This window comes from Accipiter gentilis, chromosome Z (genome assembly GCF_929443795.1).
Source record: "Accipiter gentilis chromosome Z, bAccGen1.1, whole genome shotgun sequence".
NCBI lineage: Eukaryota > Metazoa > Chordata > Aves > Accipitriformes > Accipitridae > Astur > Astur gentilis.
In genome coordinates, this window is record NC_064919.1 from 34,176,127 (window position 1) to 34,197,261 (window position 21,135).

Sequence of the window (21,135 nt, forward strand, 5' to 3'; positions counted from 1 at the left end):
CCAAAAGGCATTGCCATTGCAACCCTACTTTGGAGTATAATTCAGGTTTTTGCCAAGCAGTTCAGTAACTGTTAGAATTAATGAAGCTGATTTGTGTGTCATGGTTGATTTTGGTATATTTGATGATTCAAGCTTTTTTTTGAAGCATTTCCTTCTGTTGAGATGTTCACATTCCCTCTCTTCCCCTCCTCCTCCTGCATGATAATTCTATACTATTTAATGATATACGAACCCATGCTTCAGCTTTGAGTTGCAGCACTTTGGGTTCTTTGCAGTGCTGCCTGTTTTCACAACACTGGTGGAAACTGAGTTATCTTTGGGACTGTGTTCCTGTTTCAGGTCTGCTTGCAGTTGCTCACTGGATTAAAAAAAATCTAGGAAGCGCACAGCCATCCCTTGCATATCTATATTTGGATATTCTGTCTGATTGATAGGCATTGTTTCTTTTGGAAATCAGTTTTAAAAGCTTTACTGTGGAGGGCTAGTTTTATTTGTTTGTTGGGAAAGTATGCATACTTTTATTATAATGAAGTTGTCTTCTGTGGTAACTAAGACTTTTTCTTTAGATGCTTGTGCGAAATGCAGTTAAGAATAGTTACATTTTTGGTGTGGTAAATCTGCCCCGATGTTGCGGTATATTGGTTACATCAGATAGCAGTTGAATACCCATTAATGCTACAGTATATTCTTGTGAAATGTGATTATTGAAGCCTGTGTACTGCCATTGTTGATAGACACGATAAAAAGTTGCTCTCTATAGCTAGATAGCTCAGTTATTCCAGTTTATGCTCCTATTACAACAGGTTGCAGCCCTCCAGGAGGAGAAGAGCAGCTTGCTCGCTGAGAACCAGATTTTGATGGAACGTTTAAATCAGTCTGATTCTATTGAAGATCCCAACAGCCCTGCAGGTCGTAGGCACTTGCAACTGCAGACACAACTAGAACAACTCCAGGAGGAAACATTCAGGTAGAAAAGCTAGACTTGGTCAGATTGTTGTTTGTAACTGGCAACAGACATGAATTACATACTTCTGGTTCTGCTGGCAATTATGTATAGTGGATGGTATAACCACAGTAGTAAAGTTTTTATGTGATGTACATCTTATGATTTACCTCTTTACAAGCTCCCTCATTAAAAAATGCATAATTTCTTCATTGAAGAAGTATGAAATGCTGTATACATGTTACTCTCTACTCTGTGAAGTTATTTTGAATTGTTTGTGTGCAGTCACTTCACCCATGTTTTTCAAAATTAGTGAGGATGAAAAGTAGCATGCTTTCCTGTATGTAGATTATTCTGATTGTATTTTTAGGGTGCAGGAATTCCTAGCTGGAAGTTTGCAATGGGCAGTACTACAGGCGGTATTGTTATGCAGCAAAGTATGTCCTTCTCCGAATTTGAAAATAAATTGTTTCATATCTGAAAGATGGAGATTATCTGCAACTGAACTGTGCTTTTCATTTGCATTTCCTCAACACATGGAAATACAGTTCCTCTTTAAATATCCTTCCTGGTCCTTTTGACTGGTGCTTTCAGGCTGTGTAAGCCTCTTCTGCTGAAGAAAGCTGGTCCAATTCACCATCATCTCTTCATTCTTGTTGCTGTACTTTCCCTATCCTTTGGGAGTGAAACTGTTGTATTTCTTTATGCTGCCACTTTTTCTTCTCTTTCTGTCCTCTTCTGGTTGTCCTTTGTTAATTCTTATGTCAGCTGCCATGTAACTTTCCTTTTTTGCCTGTTTTGCTGTTTTTCCACTATCTCTTGCTAAGCCTCTTCCTTGTGTGTTAGACACACCCACTTCCTTCAGTTTCTTGAAAAATGTTTAGTGTTTCTCTTTCGTGGCAGCTACTGCCTGTTTTTCTTCTTTCTACACATCTACCATGTAATGTAGTGATGTCTCTCTAATGTCCCCTTTTATCTCTCCTTATTCATCTCCGTGCTCTGGAATGATTTCTGCCTGAGTCTATTATCAATTGCTGTTCAAACAGGTTTTGTCCCCATATGCAATACCTGCACTGCCTGTTACTCTAGTGTCAGGTTCTGAACGTCTTTCTAAACCCTTTTCATATGTGAGACTCATCTCCCAACCTCCTTTACCTCCTTCCCCTGCCTTCATATCATGTGGATTCTGAAGGCAGTTTGTGTGTTTTCCTTCTCTACCTGACCAAACAGGATGTATGTACAGCTTAACTGATGAGCAGTGTGGTATAACAGTTTTTCTCCCACTCTTGCCTCTTTGTCCTTTGACAGTTCCACTCTATCACAATCCAAATCTTTGTTGTATATGGTTTAGATGACCTACTGACTGTCTCTTGTCTCCATTCTTGTAGATTCTTTTTGGAATCCTTGAATTAATGGATAGAATACTTCTCTTTTTTTTTTCTTTTTTTTTCCTTTCTTTTTTTTTTTTTTTCTTTCTTTCTTTTTTTTTTCCCACCATGCCCATACCTCCTTTCCTGGATTGTTTTTATTTTAATTTCAGATCAAAATATCACAATAGAATTTCATGTTCCAGGTTGTGTCCTCTTCCATTTGTACAAAATGCTTTGACAAAGTTTCTCAGTTACTCCCTTTGTTCGCTGCCAGGTTAATGCAGCTTTGGCTGTGTATGCTGTATGTAAGTAGTTCCCTCCAGAAACTTTGGTCTGAGTTCTTTACATGCTAACTAGATAACTACATGTGTTACTTGGTTCTTCAAAGGTATTGGGCAGGCACAGGTTCTTTGTACGTAAATAAAGCAAGCCACCTTGGTGAAAGCTCTATGGCGTTTAGAACATCTGAAAATCAGGTCAATATTGTTGAAGGTGTATAGGAGTTGAACAGCTGAACAAAATCTTAGGATAAAGATGTTATGTTCAAACTCTGTATGCCCCAAGATGAAAAAAGGTGGAAATTTCTGCTTGAGCTTCCATTGCAAAAAATTACTGTGACAGAAAAAACTCAAGATTTGTCTTTCTGAGAACATACGTTACCTTGTGATCTTCCAAATATAAAGACTGATATCAAATTTGGAGCCTTAAAGTCAACCTGCTTCTACATTTTTGAATAAGCACATTGGGTTGCCACTGCACCAGAAGGCTGTTTCATGTATTTTTAGAGAGCACCATGGTGAGGAAAGGTAACTGTGGCTCAAACTGAGAAATTATTTTCTGTTTTACTTCATTTCTACAGATTAGAAGCTGCCAAAGATGACTATCGAATACGCTGTGAAGAACTAGAAAAGGAAATTGCTGAATTGAGACAACAAACAGAAGAGCTTACTACATTGGCAGAGGAGGCTCAGTCTTTGAAGGATGAGATAGATATACTCAGGTAAACTCTGTTCCATTAACCCTTTTTCAACTATTAACTTTTAATCCATACCATTTCTGTACTTAATCTTCATTAGCTTTTGTTTAAATAATTTTAACATTAAATATAAACACTTTCTCAATGCCAAGGTTCTTTTGGATCCTCCAGTTAAGTACATGGATGACCACACAGTTCTGCTTAAGTAATACAGTTATTTATTATTTACCTAATCAATAAATACTAGTAATCTTAGCAATCCTACACCATCTTATGGTCATAACAAGTCACTCACTGGTCTCCTGAGTATTCTCCACTCACCTTCATCATGACTTGGGTATTTGTTCTCATCTGGGAACTAGACCCTTTCCTTTCCTGGGTTTGCATTATTTGGATTTCAGGTGAAGCTTTTGGTTCATAATATAATGCTAATATGAACAGCATCTGTTACAGCTGTCTTTGCCACTGGATTTTAGCACCCAAAGTTATCATGATATGATGATGCTAGGGGTTTAGAGGGTGGGGCAGCCCCTTTTACTATGGAACATAATCCTTCAGTAGTGGTGTCTTGCTGCATGTGTTATTCAGAACAGTTATCTACTACCCACCTTTATCACTCTTTCTAGCAAGTTTGCAAGGCTTATTTTAATGCTGACTTTTCTAATTCACCAGCAGCTTTCTACCAAAGCTATCTGTCTTTACTTCCTCTGTCATTAATATGAGGAATGAGCTCATCAGGCTGCACAATTCCATAAACAATCTGTGTGGGCAGCCGAGGTTCAAAGAGTAATTCCTTGCCCCGGGGAGAGGCTCTGCGCTTCATTGGAGATTAAGGAGATTTGGCTTGTCACAGTGTTCCATAAATTGACTGTCAATTCAATGGGGGATTCTCTAGATTTCATAGAAAATTGAGTGTAAATCAGTTGGTTCTAAAATGAAACTGGGGACAGTTATGGCAGCGGGGGTGTGTGAGGGTGGGTGTGAGCGCTATTGATGTTCCAGCAGTGCACCAGGTGGATGGAAGAAACTCTGAAATGTTATGAATTGGTGCCTGGTGTTCCATTTTGTTTAGAAGGAATCAGGCTCCAGAGCTGTTATGGTACTTCTCTGTCACCAAGTGCATGCTGCCCAGGAGATAGATCTTCATGATTTTATTCCTGGCTATCATTAAAACAAATTGAAGGGCAGAAAATTTTATTCTTTACCCTTGTAAAATGCAGGACTAAAAATTGATTTAGAATTGAAAGGAAATGGGTGGGAGTGAAGGTGCTTTAGCTGTTATTTTAAGATTGGAAGTAGATAAGAAGGCTGTATTAGCAAGAGTGATAGTGTCTAAAAGTACCTCCATCAACAGTTCTTTCAGATGACAAATAGTTATGAGAGAGAAGGAGACAATTTAAAAGTGAAAATGTTAATTGTAGGAGGATATGATTGCTTTCTTGTTCTCCCCATAATGTAAGAATGTCTTCTTTATTAAGGCAAAATACTGAGGAAGCTTCAGGACATTTCATTTTGGAAGTTTTCAGAGTACAAATTTGATACAAATCTGTCCCTCCAGGCATTCTTCTGATAAAGTAGCCAAGTTAGAAAGCCAGGTAGAGTCATACAAAAAGAAATTGGAAGATCTGGGTGATTTGCGACGGCAAGTGAAACTCTTAGAAGAGAAGAATACAATCTACATGCAAAATACCGTGAGCCTTGAAGAGGAGCTGAGGAAGGCCAATGCAGCACGCAGTCAGCTGGAAACATACAAGAGACAGGTGAGAACAGTTATCAGTGCAACAGTTCTCTGTATTGTTCAACACTTTCTCTTCATAACATGGCTAATACCTCAAAGTAAAAAAGACATTATGAACAAACAGCTCCTTGTGTTTAAAAGACTTACATGTTTTGTAGGTACTACCTTTGTCCTCCTTTCCTGCAATTCTTATAATTATTTCAAGTTTACATTAGTTTGCCAATAAGCAGTATTTCTTCCTTTGAAAAAATCAACAGATTTTTTTTTTCTCAAATTATTCCTAATTCATATTCAAGTAGCGGGGCTTGAGTTAGAGCCTCTTCTTTCAGAAGAAGTATCTACTTTTCACTTACAAATTTCCAGCAGTGAGGAGTGCACCACAGCTGAGGTAAGTTACTCCTGTGGTTAAGTAACTTCTTTTTATTAAGGTTCTAGTTTGTCTGATACATCTGAATTTGTCCAGTTATGAAGAGAGAAGGATGCATATCATCCTTGTTGTTTTTATGCACCCAGCAGAGCACAAAATGTGTCACCAGCACACTCTGGAGTGAAAGGCATCTGTTTATCTTCCTGCTTATCAAAGTGCCATGTGATCCTGTTTCTGTAAAGGTGGAAGATGTGCTTAATCTTCTTTCTGCTTCTACACTACATTGACATGACATCATTCTGGGATTCTTGTTACAGGGCCAGACAGAGCGTGGCTTGTTAAAGTAGTAGTGCCTGCTCTGTATTTCTGCCTGCTTAAAAGCTCGAATGGTCATGGTACAGGAGTCCCTATAGGTCAGCTTACAGCAGAATAAAATACAGAAACAACCACTAAAAACATTGTAAGCCCAGGAGCCATATGTGACCCTAAGACGATAGCACTTTCCCTGCACCTGGCCATCTTGGTTATTAAGACAGCTAGCTTCAGCCTCTATGTGCTAACTGTAGATACAGTCCAAATGATTCCACCAAAAAAAAATAATTTGGACAAGAAAAATGCTGAAATAACAGACAGTCAAAGGGAAAAGTAAATGTGGAAAACAATGGCCTTTCACACAAATAGTATCATGTTTACTGGCAACAAATACTTCACTCCATTGAACAGCTGAGCATGTGATACAGTTGTGTAACCTTGACATCTGCATCTGATCGTTCTTACTTCACCAACAATAAGGATTTTGGAAGGGGCGGTCCCATCATTTGTGCTGCAAAAGTACTCCTCCTTTTCTTCATCATTCCCTGTGTTTTTATGGGTAGGATTTCATGTCAGAGGAGCTGTTGATTTGTACAAAACTGTTCCACTGGCTGAGACTGGAATAAACCTCAGGTGTATTGTGACAGATGTGAGTTTTCTTCACCTAACCACAGTGTCTCAAAATGAACAGACAGTGTGTTTGCCGTCAGTGTCTGTAAGGCTGGGTTCCTTTTGAGACCTGCCTGTGAATCATGAGCTGTCACCAAATTAACTTCTGGGAATCCTAAGTTGTGCTATAAGAATTAAGCCAGGTATAAGGATTCTGATGTTATGTCATTGCTGAGGACTAGTGTGGCCCTGTAATGGAATGTGTCTTGTCTGGTGTGTGAAGGATCCAAACCCACTCAGGATGATGTAGTCAGACAATTTATTTATTAGGCTTAGAAGCTTTGTGCTGTGCAGATGAAAGTGCTTTGTTCAAACTCCTATAGTGATCTGCAAGGAAATTGCATCTTCAACCAATCCAGCACTTTGTGAGATGAGGTTAGTGGTGATGTATTGTGCTGAGAGTTGTAATAGCATTTAGTTATTTAAGAGGTTTTGTTCACTTTTCTGAAAGCAAGCACAAGCATTTTCTAAGAAACTTTTTATTGCAACATGAAGAATTGAAATGTGAAGATTCCAGGATTATTTTTTGTAATTTTAATTCAGCCCCTTTGTGCATGTACATTCTGATACATTTGTTTTTCTTTGCTGCAAGATTCCTGCTTTAGTCATTCCACGTGTCAGATAATGCTCAGTAAATGTGACGTTGTTTAATTTTTTTGTTAATCTTCTGCATTACCATGTAGCTGTATATCTTTCTATACACTCCCAAGTCCTGATTCAAGACAATTTATTTCCTGCTGTGTTCTTCTGCATACCATTACCACAGCATGAGTGATTACAAACATTGATGCATTTGTTTTCATTTGAGGTGAAAATGTACCTATTTTGCAAGTAGGGACACAATCACAGGTGCAGGCCTGCATTTTTATTTTTTTTATATCTGCAGTTATTCTGATAGCCCCAGTGATGGATGTCATATATGAGAAATGAAATGTTTTCCTATCTCACATTGTGATACTTTTTGTTTTTTAATCTGATAATTTCAGAAATGGCAGGCCTGTGGTTTTTTTGCAGCCTTTAATTTAAGAACAACAGCAAAGTCCTTGTCTAAGACTTAAGACCATGCAGATTTTTAGGCCTGGTAGTTATTTTGCTGTAGCTGTACACATTGAAAATAAAAGGTAATTAGAACCAATAGACAGTCTTAACGTAGCTATGGCTACTGCTTTGCTTCACAATTTAAGTTAATCGCTTTCTCTGTAATCTAAAAGCCATGAAAAAGCTTTCTTATCAATTGCTTCAGAAGAAGCTGTACATCTTTAGCTGAGTCTTCATTCAGCTTTTGTGTTTGCAGGTCAGTCTTTATTCAGCTTACTTGCTTCCATGTTCTCTGCATTATGAGCTTTACTAGTGTACTTGGAATGAGCCTTTACTAGTAAAGGCTGAGAGTTTTGAAAAGGCAAGACTTCACTGATTTGCTGCCCATTCACTGATTGTTTCTGCTCAGCTTTCAGATTTCTGCTCATTTAATTTTAAAAGCTCTTTACTGATCTGTAGTTGAAAGTATATATGCGACTTTGTTAGCAATGTTTCCTTCTGAGATAAAGCAAACTGGTTATGAGCCTGTGGCTGAATCTTTATATTAGTATATTAAAAATGATCAGGAAAATCTCAGGTTACGAAACATTACCTGACTGCATAAACTGGTCGTTGAATTCTGAGTGAGGCTTGTGAAACAGAGTTAACAAAAGGTGTAGGTAATTTGCTTTCTTCAGAGATTTTTCTTTTTCCTAGGCTTCTCAGAATACAGGAGGATTTTTCTACTTTTCCTAAGCTCTTTGATCCATAGAACTATACAGCTTTTTTCTGTAAACCATGCTTGGGCTTGAATTCTTGTTTTCAGATGTAGTGAAAATACTTCACACTTTTTGCTTCTTTTGCTTGTGCTGAGACCTAATATTTGAATGCTGTTGGTTTTGCTGAAACACAGAACAACTGATGAAAGCAGTTTTTAGTATGTCCAATAGGTAACTATTTCACTTGTTTACATGACTTGTGGTGCATGGTAATTGGCTGCTTTGTCTTGTGTATTTTGTTCTAATATTAATATTTGCAGACAAATTATTGATTCTTGTTCTCACAGGCAGTTGAACTACAAAACAGGTTATCTGAAGAATCCAAGAAAGCTGATAAATTAGATTATGAATGCAAACGACTGAAAGAAAAAGTAGACAGCCTCCAAAAAGAAAAAGATGTAAGTGCCAAGGTGTTATTTTTTTGTAGTAGCAATAGCAACTTTGTGTCCTTTATAACACAGAGGTATGGTAATTATAGTTAGCCATTCATAGCAAACTTTTTAACTTAGGAAGTCTTTTTTTCACTTAAAATTTTCAAATGTTTGTGTACAAGATCCTTTTTAAACCTAAGAACTGTACAGCATGGAATGAAGTGACTGTACAAACATATTCAACCCATTTTTAGGAGAAAACGCCTTCATATTTGGGATCTGAAGTTGTTTCTTGACCATTTACCATGAGAAGATTAATAAACACCCAGGGTATATGTCATACGTCCTGGAAAACTATTTAAAGTAGGGTTTCTGCAGTTTCTGCAGTATCATCCTAGAACTAAACTCCTGTTGTGTTTTTTCTAAAGCATTCTTTGAGGTACCATCAGCATGTTTCTCTTTGTGGAGTCATGACTACTGCAGCAAGAGGCTTAGGAGTCATGTAAAGGGAGGGATGTGTCCTTTATGGCAGTCTTGGCTTTTTATGACAGCTCCTTGTTGATCTATCTTGTACTGCCAACATGGAACACACAGAATGGATACCAGTCTATTCCCTTACTGTCATTTTCTGCAAGTGATTCTGCGATGAATTGCTCTGTCCTCTCTTGCCAAGACTGATCCTTCAGACTTCTCTTGCACACTATTATTTCTTGCCAGTTTATTTCGGCTTGTTTCTTAGGCATGTATACGCATTTGCCTCAAACTACTTCAAACCAAGGCCAGCACATCGAGTTAGCAATTTCTTAGGCTTGTTTTAAGTAGCTAAGTTCATCTATCCATCAGTCAATCTCTGTAGGCTTTTACCTCAATAGTCATATTTCCTCTCCAATTCTTTCCAAAATTTCCTGCCCCTGCACTTGAATAGCATTTGAACTGTAAGTTTTCAGTTATTTTCTGTTCATAGGTCTTTGATTTCCATATTTCATTAGATTTTCAAACTGTTGTGGACACTTGTCCTTGATATCACTTCCATCTGCCATTCCGTTCAGATTGGACTGCCCATCATAACTGTAGTCATACTGTGCTTTGGCTTTCTTTCCTGTTCTTTATTTAATGTTTGGGTTTCCAGTTTTGTTATGTTTGACAATGGTAAGGTTGTGTCTTTGGCTTACCCATTGCTTGGTGGACCATTTCACTTGCACAAAGGATCTGAATTGCAGGCCATCCTATAGTTTTCTGTTTTATCCCCTGGCAAATAGCATTTTTGGGGGCAAATGTTTTTCAGTACATTCTTTTAAACTGATATGCACCTGTGAGAAGTAGATTACAGCTGAAGTCTCTCAACATTTGAATTAGTGATTCACCACTTGTGTTACCTACTCTTTCTGGATTTTTTGTCACATATGTATCAGTAAGGTTGCCCAACACAGGTCACAAGCTACTTAGTGGTATCTTGTCAGTTGTATTTTGGAAACAGTTAGCTGAAATTGATTTTATCCCTGTCTTTATGTTCTGGCAAAGTGTGGTAGCCTGTTTGATATCTTTCAGCTATGTAGCTTGGAACTTCACCTCTGTGTTGTGTTGTATGTTAAGTACTAAGGTAATTTGATGACTTGACTTTGCAGTGTGCAAATGAAGCCCTAGAGCTTTTTCTATTCATTAAAATATTCTGGCTTTTGATTAATCAACTTAATTGTTTTCTGACTGACGGTAGCAGACTGCAGAATCCTTGCTTTCAGCCACTGAATTTGAGTGCTCCTCTGTGTGGCTCTTCTGTAGTATTTATGGTAAAAACAGTTTTTTCATCTGTGGGGTTTGTGAAATGACTTTCAGTGCTAACAGAGTGTGCACTTTATTCAGATTGTTCTGACAGTTGCACCAGAGTTCACCCTGCAGGATTCAGAAATACGGCAGCAGCCTCTGTCACACCTCACCAAAATATTCTTTGCCAAAGGGATTCCAAGTCCTGGATCCATTTGGGCTGAAATATGAAATATATTTGAATCAAACTGTTAACAGGATGAAATGCCAGGAGCTGTCAGCCAACACATCTTCATACCTGGACATATCTGATTTTGGAGCAATCTACAACTTGGATCTTTACATAGTTGCCATTTTCTCCCTTCATTTTTGAGTCTTGACAACCTTCTGGAGAAAAACTTGATGCTACCTGCAGATTGTCATTTTTTGCCAAACGGGGACTTGTGCCAAATTGGGAGAGTATTTGCCTGATGTTACTGAAGAGCCCATCTGTCTAGATCCCAAGGTGGTCTAGTCCTGTTCTTCAGTTCTCTTTGGATTGAGCCTCAAGCAGCTTGTTTTCTTCCATAGCTAAGATGCTGGTGAATGGCAAGACCAGGTTACCCAGGAGGAAGGGGATGTGGAAATGCTGCCCACATTTTCACTGTTGAAAGACAAACAAAATGGAGTTAATGCAGTTTCTTTATGTTGACTGTGTACTCACCTGCTTTTTATTTCACTCCTGGCTAAACCTTGGTTTCTTGGTTACAGGAAAAGCTACAGTCTCTTAATTCACTTCCTTTTCCCTTGCAATCACTCCCAATGAGGAGAAAAGGAGGATTGCTGAGTGGCCCCAGTGGCTGCTCTTTACTACCTGGTACCAGAACTTTGTGTCACTAATGTCTTGATTTTGTAAGCTTATACCCTGATATTTTTACCCCTGTAAGTGTAACACAGAGCAGCAACCCTTCCTGACTTCTCCCCTCCCCACTGTTCACGTGGAATGTACTATATTTATGTTTATGTTTATTCTGTTATGAAATAGACTGAAATGCCTTAATTTGAAAATTATCTTTAGAGTTGCATTGCATTACATTATTTTTAAAGTGTTGAAGGCTGTGACTTTTGGTGACTTGTGTGCTGTTAAAGATGAATTTGTGGCACCAAGACTGATATTCATTCTCTTTCCAATTATTCAGAGGTTAAGAACAGAAAGGGATTCTTTGAAAGAAACTATTGAAGAGCTTAGATGTGTACAAGCTCAGGAGGGTCAACTCACTACTACAGGTAAAAAAACGAGATTAAATGCATCTTTTCTAAAGTTTACAGCACTTCTATGGAGAGTCTTGAATGCGCTTTTATTTAGCACAGAATAAATTTAAGCTCCTCTAAGATCAGCAGTGAAAAGCTGCTTCAGCTCTTTACAACTTCGTAAGCATTTGAAAACTTAAGACATTATTTCAGTCAATCAGAAATGTTAATCTCCTCCGCAGTGTGATGTTTTTATAATGTATTTCTGATTTCCGTGTAGTGACACAATTTTCTTTGGAGAGATATTAAGTATTGTCATGTATGTATGATGTTTCATGTGTTGCAGTTTATTTCTGTGTAATGTTGCACAGCTTTCTAGTTCTTAGATAAGCTAATAAGCACAAAATTCACCACAAAACTACTTCATCAGACTGGATGAAGACAGAAGTAATGATTATTCTCCAAATAAAATTGTGCTTCTCTGTCTCGCTGTAGCCTGGCTTTGTGTCATTTTCCATTGTCTAGCATTACTCTAAAGCTGTAAACTTCTAGAACAATGTTTGCTTCTGGCCTTTTAAAGAAAGTTACTGGTCTGCTTGCTAATGTTTTTTTACTTTTCCTGGCCCAGGATTGATGCCTTTGGGAAGACAAGAGCCTTCGGACAGTTTAGCAGCAGAAATTGTTACTCCCGAAATAAAGTAAGCTAATGCGTGCTTTGTTTTACTAACCTTTACCACGTACCCATAGATGATTAGTTAGTTTTCAGTGTTAGAAAGTTTCTACAGTTAATGTTTGGGTTTTTTCTCCTTTTGGATTTCTGCATGACAGGAGCTGTTGTGCCTAAGACAAAATTCAGTTGACATCTCTTTGAGTTTGTATTGTGCTCCAAAGAAAAGGGAAAACAAGAAACCCCTTTATCCTCACAATTGTGCCTCTTCTTTTCCTCCAGACTTCATATAACTGCAGCTTATATGTGCATTAATGGACAAAAATGTTTGTGACAAGACCATGTTGTTGAACATGTTGTTGTACAAGGAAAAAATGACTGAAATTGTGAAATGTAGATAATAAATTCCATTTTGTATCATGCCAAATGTTTACAATCTATTAAAAGAAGGAACAGCAGTGGCAGAGCTGAAAATCACTGTGTCTTAAGATGTTGCAGGCTGTGTTTAGCCTTGCCATAATGCTAAAAGTTTTCAAGACAGTTGTATCTCAGAAATCTGTTAGGTCTTCAGGAATTCTTTTCTTCTATGTCTATCAATACTGATACAGTATGTTACCACTTGGAAAGCTCAATATGAGTCAAAACATACTGTTCAGTAGTAAAAGAATATCTTTCTAGAAAGCTAATAATAAAAGATTTGTTTTCCTTCCAGCTGTGCTGCTGGACCTTAGTACAAGAGCAATTCTTTTTAGTTTTGTTCAGAAACAACAGAAGAGAAGAATAACGTTTTGAGGCAGTGTTAGTGAAGTATGGAGTTACTGCATAAACTTCCCACATGATTATGTGAGAGAGGACAGAACCCTAAATATCCAATCATAGCCTGTGGTTTCACTGACTTTTCATCTTTGACTCCTGAAGATAAATTCTGGATTTTATGCAAACGTACATCAATGTGGACTGTTTGCAGCTGCCAAACTTGGCCTCCATGCCTATCTGATAGAGGTGGACAGTAGCAGTGGCTGCTGTAGGACTGGAACTTCCTGATCTGGAGGTCTGGGCTGCTGCTTCTGCTGATGAAGGGGGAAGACTGCACAAGGCAACCCACCCATAGGAGCAGCTACTACTGCTCTCTTGTTCTCTCCATGGTGGCAGAGCATGGGTCTGTGCTTAAGTACCTTTCTCCATCTCATAGAGAAGACTTGCAGACCAAATGGGAAGTTTCATGAGGCTGATTCAGTCTGTGGCTTCTCAGTTGCACCTGAGGAAATCAACAAGTTAAGTGATATTAGGAGTTAGCAGGGCTCATTGAAAAGAGCTTTAAACTAGATTTGAAGGGGGAAAGGGGTAAAACCAGGCTCACTAGAGATAAGCCTGGGGGTGGCATGCCAGTGTTTGATGGATGGTGTGCTAGCAAGGTCCTTCAGCCTGCTCCACGATGAGCACGTTTGAAATGTCCCTGTACTAATGTGCGCAAAACCTTAGTCATCTCAGTGGAGGTGAGGGGTGTGGAGATGCATGTGGCAGCAAAGACATAAGAGTTGTTGATGTGTTAGAAACCAAGGAAGCACCAGAGAACAACTGGAGTGCTGCAATGGATGGCTATAAACTCATCAGAAGGGATAGGCAAGGAAGGAGAGGCGGTGGGGGTAGCCCTGTATGTTAGGGAGTGTTTTGACTGTCTGGAGCTTGACGAAGGGATAGGCAAGGAAGGAGAGGTGGTGGGGATAGCCCTGTATGTTAGGGAGTGTTTTGACTGTCTGGAGCTTGACGATGGTGGATTGAGTTAAGTGTTTATTGGTAAGAATCAGGGGGAAGGCCAACAAGGCAGATATCATGGTGGAAGTCTGTTATAGACCACCCAGCCAGGATGAAGAGGGAGACAAAATAGTGTATAAGCAGCTGGGAGAAGTCTCACAGTTGCTAGCTCTTCTCATGGGTGACTTCAACTTACCAGATGTCTGCTGGAAATACAATACAGCAGAGAGGAAACAATCCAGGAGCTTCTTGGATTGTGTGGAAGATAACTTCGTGACACAGCCGGTGAGCCAACTAGGGAAGGCTCCCCTCTGGACTGGTTTGTGAACAGAGAAGGACTTGTGGGTGATGTGATGGTTTGAGGCCGTCTTGGGCACGGCAATCATGAAATGATAATTTTTGATTCTTAGAGCAGTAAGGAGAGGGTTTAACAAAACTGCTACCTTGGACATCCAGAAGGCCTGTTTAGGGGCCTAGTTGAGAGAGTTGCTTGGGAGGCAGTCTGAAGGGCAAAGGGGTCCAGGAAGGCTGGACATTTTTAAAGAAGAAAATCTGAAAGGCACAGGATTAGGCCATCCATATGTGCCAAAAGATAAGCTGGCTGGGAGGATGACCAGTCTGGCTGAACAGAGAGCTTTGGCTGGAACTCAGGGGAAAAAAAAGAGAGTTTATGACCTTTGGAAGAAGGAGCAGGCAACTCAGGAGGGCTGTAAAGATTTCATGAGGTTATGCAGGGAGAAAATTAGAAGGGCCAAAGCCCAACTAGAACTTAATCTGGCTACTGCCATAAAAGACAATAAAAAATATTTCTATAAACACATTCAGAACAAAAGGAGGGCTAAGGAGAATCTCCATCCTTTATTGGATGCAAGGGGAAACATAGTGACAAAGGATGAGGAAAAGGCTGAGCTACTTAATGCCTTCTGTCTTGTCCCACTCTGTGGGCTCAGGGGAGGTGATCTTTTAGATACTCCATTGCTGCACACAGGAGTCACGACAGTGACTCAGGAGGGACGGAGAAAATTTCAACACCCTGTTTCACTTGGCAAATCCCAGGGCAGGATTCATGACAGTGGCTCCTAAATGCTTGAAATATGTTTTATTTAATGTTGACTTAAAACACAAGTGTGGCTAAATCCCTAACACAAGATAGGAGGAAGAGAAGAGATAAGAGAGAGTAAGAGTGTTAAGTATCACCACCCTTGGGTCCAGTGAAGAAAGTCTCAGTAGTAGCTCCCTGGATTCCTCAGGCAGCAGGCTCATACCCAGGGGTTGGTCTGCCCCCCACCCCCACCCTCTCTTATACTGATTCAGAGAAATTAACTCAATAGTTTGATTAACTATTAAGTAGGTATTCTTTATTGACAGCGCTGGTTGCACGGGGGATGGCTCCACCTATCGTGCACACCGTTGCACAATTTACCAGAAATTTATACAATGTAAATATACATATTCATAAGGTTATTCAATACAAAAACATACATATGCATAAGTGAGGTGGAGTAATTAAAAAGGCTTGTGTCAGCAATTCTAAAATGTATATGTCATCATTGCGCATGCTCAGATTTGTCTCTGGTAGTCGTTTACTTCTTCAGGGGTTCTGTCTTCCTCTTCCTCTTCTGTCCTTTAGATGAACTTTAGTCATTCACGCATGCTCTCTTCTTACTAGGCAATTATAACAGTTTTATGGTTGCTTCTCATACACCTTATCTTAGACCTATATTTCAGTTCTTGTTATCACTTCCTTGGTTAATGCATCCGTCCTTGACGAGTACCGGTCCCTGACATGCTTAATCCTTGACAGACACCAATCCTTGGTAAGCAGTGTTAACAAGAATCATATGGTTACAAGAACAAAGGCAGGAGTTCGTATCTTTGCCAGCCCTATCTATTCAAGCAAGGCCTCTACTTGTGTCTTCTCGACAAGATTTTGGTTCCTGCTTACAAACACCAGTCTTTGTCTCGTATGTAAAGTTATAGAGAGACAATCATTGAGCAATTAGTAGTTAGTTCTCTATATCAATCCCCCCTTTTCTTTAAACCCTTACAAATTCTTTTGCAACTATAGGGTTCCACTACGTCCGAGAGATCGTGTAAAGTATTTCCCAGTTTCTACTTGATGTCTAATTTTGTTTCGTTTCCAATTTTCGTAATTTTCTACCGTGCCCTGACAATACCACACAAAACACTTAAGCATAATGCAGACCATCATTCCCAAAGTCACTAAAATTATAACCAGAATAAAAATTTGCTTTAGCCACCCAAAATTTGGCAGCCAGGATGTTAGTTTGTCCCACAATTCTTGAAATCCCCATGAGAGGTCATTGTTTGTTATTTCATGTAGTATTTTGGTTTGTTTCCAAATTTCTTCTAAGTCGGTGGAGATTCTTCCACTTTGATCTACATACATGCAACAAGTCGTATTTATAACTGTGCATATTCCACCTTGAGATGTCAATAATAGATCTAATGCCATTCTATTTTGTTGTACAATTTGAGATAAACTGGATATTTCTAATTGTTGGGCTCTTATTGCGTCAATTGTTCTATTCTCAAGGTTTTCTATTACTGCCGAAATGTTAACTATGGCTTTTTCTAACTCACTCACTCCCAACCATGGAAGAAACCATCGGACAAAAGTATGAAAGGCAGTAGGCCTCTTTACTAGAGGATTCTCAACATCTCGTCTAATCTTTCGAAAGTGTGTTCACACCCATCCTTTTGGTGGAGAATTGTGTATAGTCATATTTGGAACCACTGCTCCCAAAGTACATGTTCCCATCCAATTCTTTGGTAAAACTTTCCAGGCAGTGTCATTGCATAGCCAGTACCATCCCTTTCCTTCTGGCACTGGCCATGCTGTAGTATTAACAGAAGTTGAAGTTCCAATATCTGTAGTTTTGTTACAAACTGTATGATTCCCTACATACGTCCCATTATCACAGTCACTTTTCCCCAGTCCTTTAGGTGGATTACATCTCTGTACACACGTACAATAAGGCTCCTGGGCCTCAGGACTAGTTATTTCTAACTTCTGGACTCCGTCATTGTCAGTATACTATGTGGTACTTTCCCAAAGAGTGGTCCAGGAGTAATTATTTGGTATTGGAATACCAATTAGCGAGATCGCTTTTCCACCATGTTCTGGCATGTGAGTACATATCCAACAGTCAGTTCTGTTCAGGATTTGGGAAACATTTTGTGTCAAGGAAAAATGTGAGTTCAAGTTCCATCGAGCTTCATTTGAACCGAGTAATAACTCTGTTACCGTCATGATCTGGAGAATTGCAGACCTGTGGGTCCTGTAGGGATGACTGTCCATGGCCTCTCAGGTGCTCTCTTTACTCTCGAATAGTGGATCCAGGCCGGCTGTTCCTTGATCTTAATGGCAGTGAAGGTCGTCAGCAACACTTGATAGGGTCCGTCCCATTTCTCCTCCAGGGGTTGTCCTGAAAAGATCTTTACATATACATAGTCACCCGGTTTAAAGGGATGAATTGGTTGATCTAACCCTCTAGCCCTGGTTCCTAAAACTTGTTTAATTATATTCTCCAACTGCTTCTGGAGGGATACCATGTAGTCACACAAATACCCCGCACCCAGTTGGGATAAATCTTCTCCTGTAAATTGAAATTGATATGGTCTCCCATACAGTATTTCAAAGGGACTTAAATTTTCCTTTGTTTTTGGTTTCACTCTCATTCTAAGCAATGCCAGGGGAAGAGATTGGGGCCAAGTTAGATTAGTCTCTTGACCAATTTTTGCTATTTGTTGTTTAATTAAGTGATTCATCTTTTCAACTTGCCCACTTGCTTGAGGTCTATATGGGGTATGTGACTGCCAGTCTATCTTCAGAGTTTTGCTCACCTGCTGTACTACTTTGGCACAAAAATGAGAACCTCGATCGGAAGATATTGTTGAATTCCGAAACGAGAAATGATTTCATTCAACAATATCTTAGTTACTTCTCTAGCTTTGTTTGTTTGGCAGGGGTAAGCCTCTGGCCAGCCTGAAAATGTGTCAGTCATGACTAACAAGTATCGGTACCCCCCCTTTTCTTGGGAGCTCCGAAAAATCAATTTGCCACTGTTGTCCTGGATAATTTCCTTTGCCAATTATCCCCAACCTCACTTTATTTGCCACATTAGGGTTATTACGTAAACAAATTTCACATTGTTGAGATATTTGTTTCACCATTGTATACAGATTGTGTCCTATTAATTTCTGATTTAAGTTTTTGTACAGGGCATCTGCTCCCCAATGCGTCTTATTATGTTCAGTTAAAACTGTTGTCCGTATTAAATTGGATGGTATTACTATACGATTATCTGCTAAACAAACCCATCCATCTGACTCTATTTTACTATCCAGTTCTTCAATTAATTTTAGGTCTTCTTTTGAATAATTTGGTTTTTGATTTGTACTTACAGTTTGGATTTTACTGTCTGGTATTAAGGATAATGTTTCTGCTTCCACTTCTTCTGCCACCTGCCTAGCCTCATAATCTGCTAGTCGATTTCCAATTTCTGGATCTGTGTTTCCTTTTTGGTGTCCTCGACAATGCATGATAGCTACCTTTTCTGGTTGCTTTACAGCTTCTAATAGCTTTAAGATTTCTTCTGCATGTTTTATTTGCTTTCCTTGAGCAGTTAGCAATCCTCGTTCTTTCCAAATTGCACCGTGAGCATGAACTACTCCAAATGCATATTTAGAATCTGTCCAAATGTTTATCTTTTTCCCTTTTGCCAATTCCAATGCTCCAGTAAGGGCAATTATCTCCGCCTTTTGGGCTGAAGTCCCAGAAGGCAAAGACTTAGATTTGATTACCTGTTGGGTGGTTGTGATTGCGTATCCTGCTTTACGTTGTCCCTGTTTTATAAAACTACTCCCGTCGGTATACCAGGAGTTTTCAGCATCCTCCAGAGGTTCTTCTTTGAGGTCTGGTCGACTGGAATATATAGCTTCTACTGTTTCTATGCAGTCATGTGTCACTGGTTCATTCAGAGTTCCACTAAGAAAAGAGGCTGGATTGACAATGTTAGTAACTACAGTTTCTACATCATCTTGTTCTACTAACACTGCTTGGTACTTAAGAATCTCTGGGGCGAGAGCCAGTGGCTTCCTTTTTGTTCCAAAACCGCTGAAACTGTATGAGAGACCAGCACTGTTATCTTCTGTCCCATGATAAACTTCCGGGCCTCTTGAATATTGATAACAACTGCTGCGACAGCTCGGAGGCAACCAGGCCATCCTTTGCTCACCTCGTCCAGTTGTTTGGAGAAATAAGCTACTGCCCGTTTATAGGGACCAAGTCTTTGTGCTAGTACTCCCAAAGCTATTCCTTGTCTCTCATGAGAAAACAGCCAAAATGGTTTTGAAACATCCGGCAGCCCCAGAGCAGGAGCTCTCATTAGTTCTTGTTTGAGCTGCTTAAATGCATTTCGTGTTTCTCCAGTCCAAATTACTTTTGACTGGTCTCTCTTTATCAGTTCATATAATGGCTTTACCAATAATCCATAATTATGTATCCATAGGCGACACCAACCTGTCATTCCCAAAAAGGTCCGCAGCTCTTTTACCGTTTGGGGCTCCGGGGTTTGGCAAATGGCTTCTTTTCGCTCAGTCCCGAGTTCCCGTTGTCCTCCCGAGATTTCAAGTCCCGGGTAGGTCACACACTGTCGAACCAGCTGGGCCTTCTGTTGAGAGACTCGATATCTATTTAAACCCAAAAAATTAAGAAGATTTACAGTCCATCGAATACAGCTTTCCCTGGTTTCAGTAGCTACTAAGAGATCATCCACATATTGTAACAAGATTCCTTCATTGTCTGGAGGTACCCAAGTTTCAAGCTCTTTTGCCAATTGGTTTCCAAAGATAGTGGGGCTATTCTTAAAGCCTTGCGGTAGTACTGTCCATGTTAACTGAGTTCTTCTCCCGGATTCAGGATTTTCCCATTCAAAAGCAAACAAATTCTGACTTTCTGTGGCTAAGGTCAGGCAGAAGAAGGCATCCTTCAAATCCAGTACGGTAAACTAAACTTGGCTATCTTTTAGTTTTGTTAGCAAAGTATATGGATTCGCAACTACTGGATGTATATCCTCAGTAATCTTATTTATGGCTCTCAGATCCTGGACTAACCTATAGCTTTTCCCATCTGCCTTTTTAATTGGTAATATAGGTGTATTATATTCTGATTCACATTCAATCAATATTCCATATTGTAGAAACCTGTCAATTATTTCCTTGATTCCCTTCCTATCATCTAATTTCAGGGGATATTGTTTAACTTTGACAGGTTCTTCTCCTGGTCTCAGCTTAATTACTATAGGGGCTGCATTTTTAGCTTTTCCTGGAACCTCAGAGGCCCAGACTCCAGGATATACTTGATCAACAATTTCTGGAGGTACTTCAAATTTTGGTTCAGCTTGTATTAATGCCAAGCTTAAAACGTTAATTAGCTGGTCTTCCTTGATTTTTGATTCCATTTTTCCTTTTTCAAAAACAATTTCTGCTTCCAATTGTTCTAGCAAATCACGGCCTAACAAGGATTTTGGAGATCCGGGCAAATACAGAAATTTATGTATTCCTATTTGTTTACCCAATTTATATTTAAGCGGTTTTAGGAAATAAGCCTTTTTCTGCTGGCCAGTAGCTCCCACTACAGTCACAAACTCTTCATCCTCCGGTATCAGCCTTTGATTTAACACTGAATAGGACGCTCCCGTATCTACAAGAAAATCCACCTCTTGTTCTATTTTTCCCTAGCTTAATTTTAACCAGTGGATCCGCTAGGGTGGATTCCCCCGGTCCCTCTCATTGACCAGAGGTAACATTGGCTACAAAAGCTTGCGCTCCACTCAGCTAAGGGCATTGTCCTTTCCAGTGGCCTATTTCTTTACAATAAGCACATTGGTCTGATCTTAGGGGCTGGCGTGAGCCTCCCCTCCTTCCAGTTCCCTGACCCCTCCCACGAAGGGAGTTGTCCTGTTTTCCCAGTGCGGCTATAGTAGCTACAGCAATAGCTTGTCCCATTTTTCGTCTCTCCTCCCCTTCTCTGTTCCGATACGTTCTCCAAGCTTCCTCTATCAATTTTTCTAAGTCCCTTATCTCAGGCTCTTTCAATTTCTGAAGCTTTCGCCTTATGTCTTCTGAAGATTGTCCTAAAAACAAAGAGACCAAC

The 21,135-nt window shown here is 39.6% G+C and overlaps 1 protein-coding gene across 7 annotated transcripts in view; it reads left to right on the plus strand.

The window, feature by feature from the left end:
• The window catches only part of LOC126035733 (protein Hook homolog 3), a 111,573-nt gene that overhangs the window by 54,840 nt on the left and 35,598 nt on the right, over positions 1–21,135 (plus strand). For all 7 annotated transcript variants that reach the window (XM_049794590.1, XM_049794589.1, XM_049794593.1 and 4 more), the window contains 6 exons: positions 804–967; positions 3,173–3,313; positions 4,848–5,049; positions 8,459–8,569; positions 11,482–11,569; positions 12,162–12,231. In XM_049794590.1, coding sequence (XP_049650547.1) covers positions 804–967; positions 3,173–3,313; positions 4,848–5,049; positions 8,459–8,569; positions 11,482–11,569; positions 12,162–12,231 — 776 coding nt within the window. The remainder of the gene's footprint in view (positions 1–803; positions 968–3,172; positions 3,314–4,847; positions 5,050–8,458; positions 8,570–11,481; positions 11,570–12,161; positions 12,232–21,135) is intronic.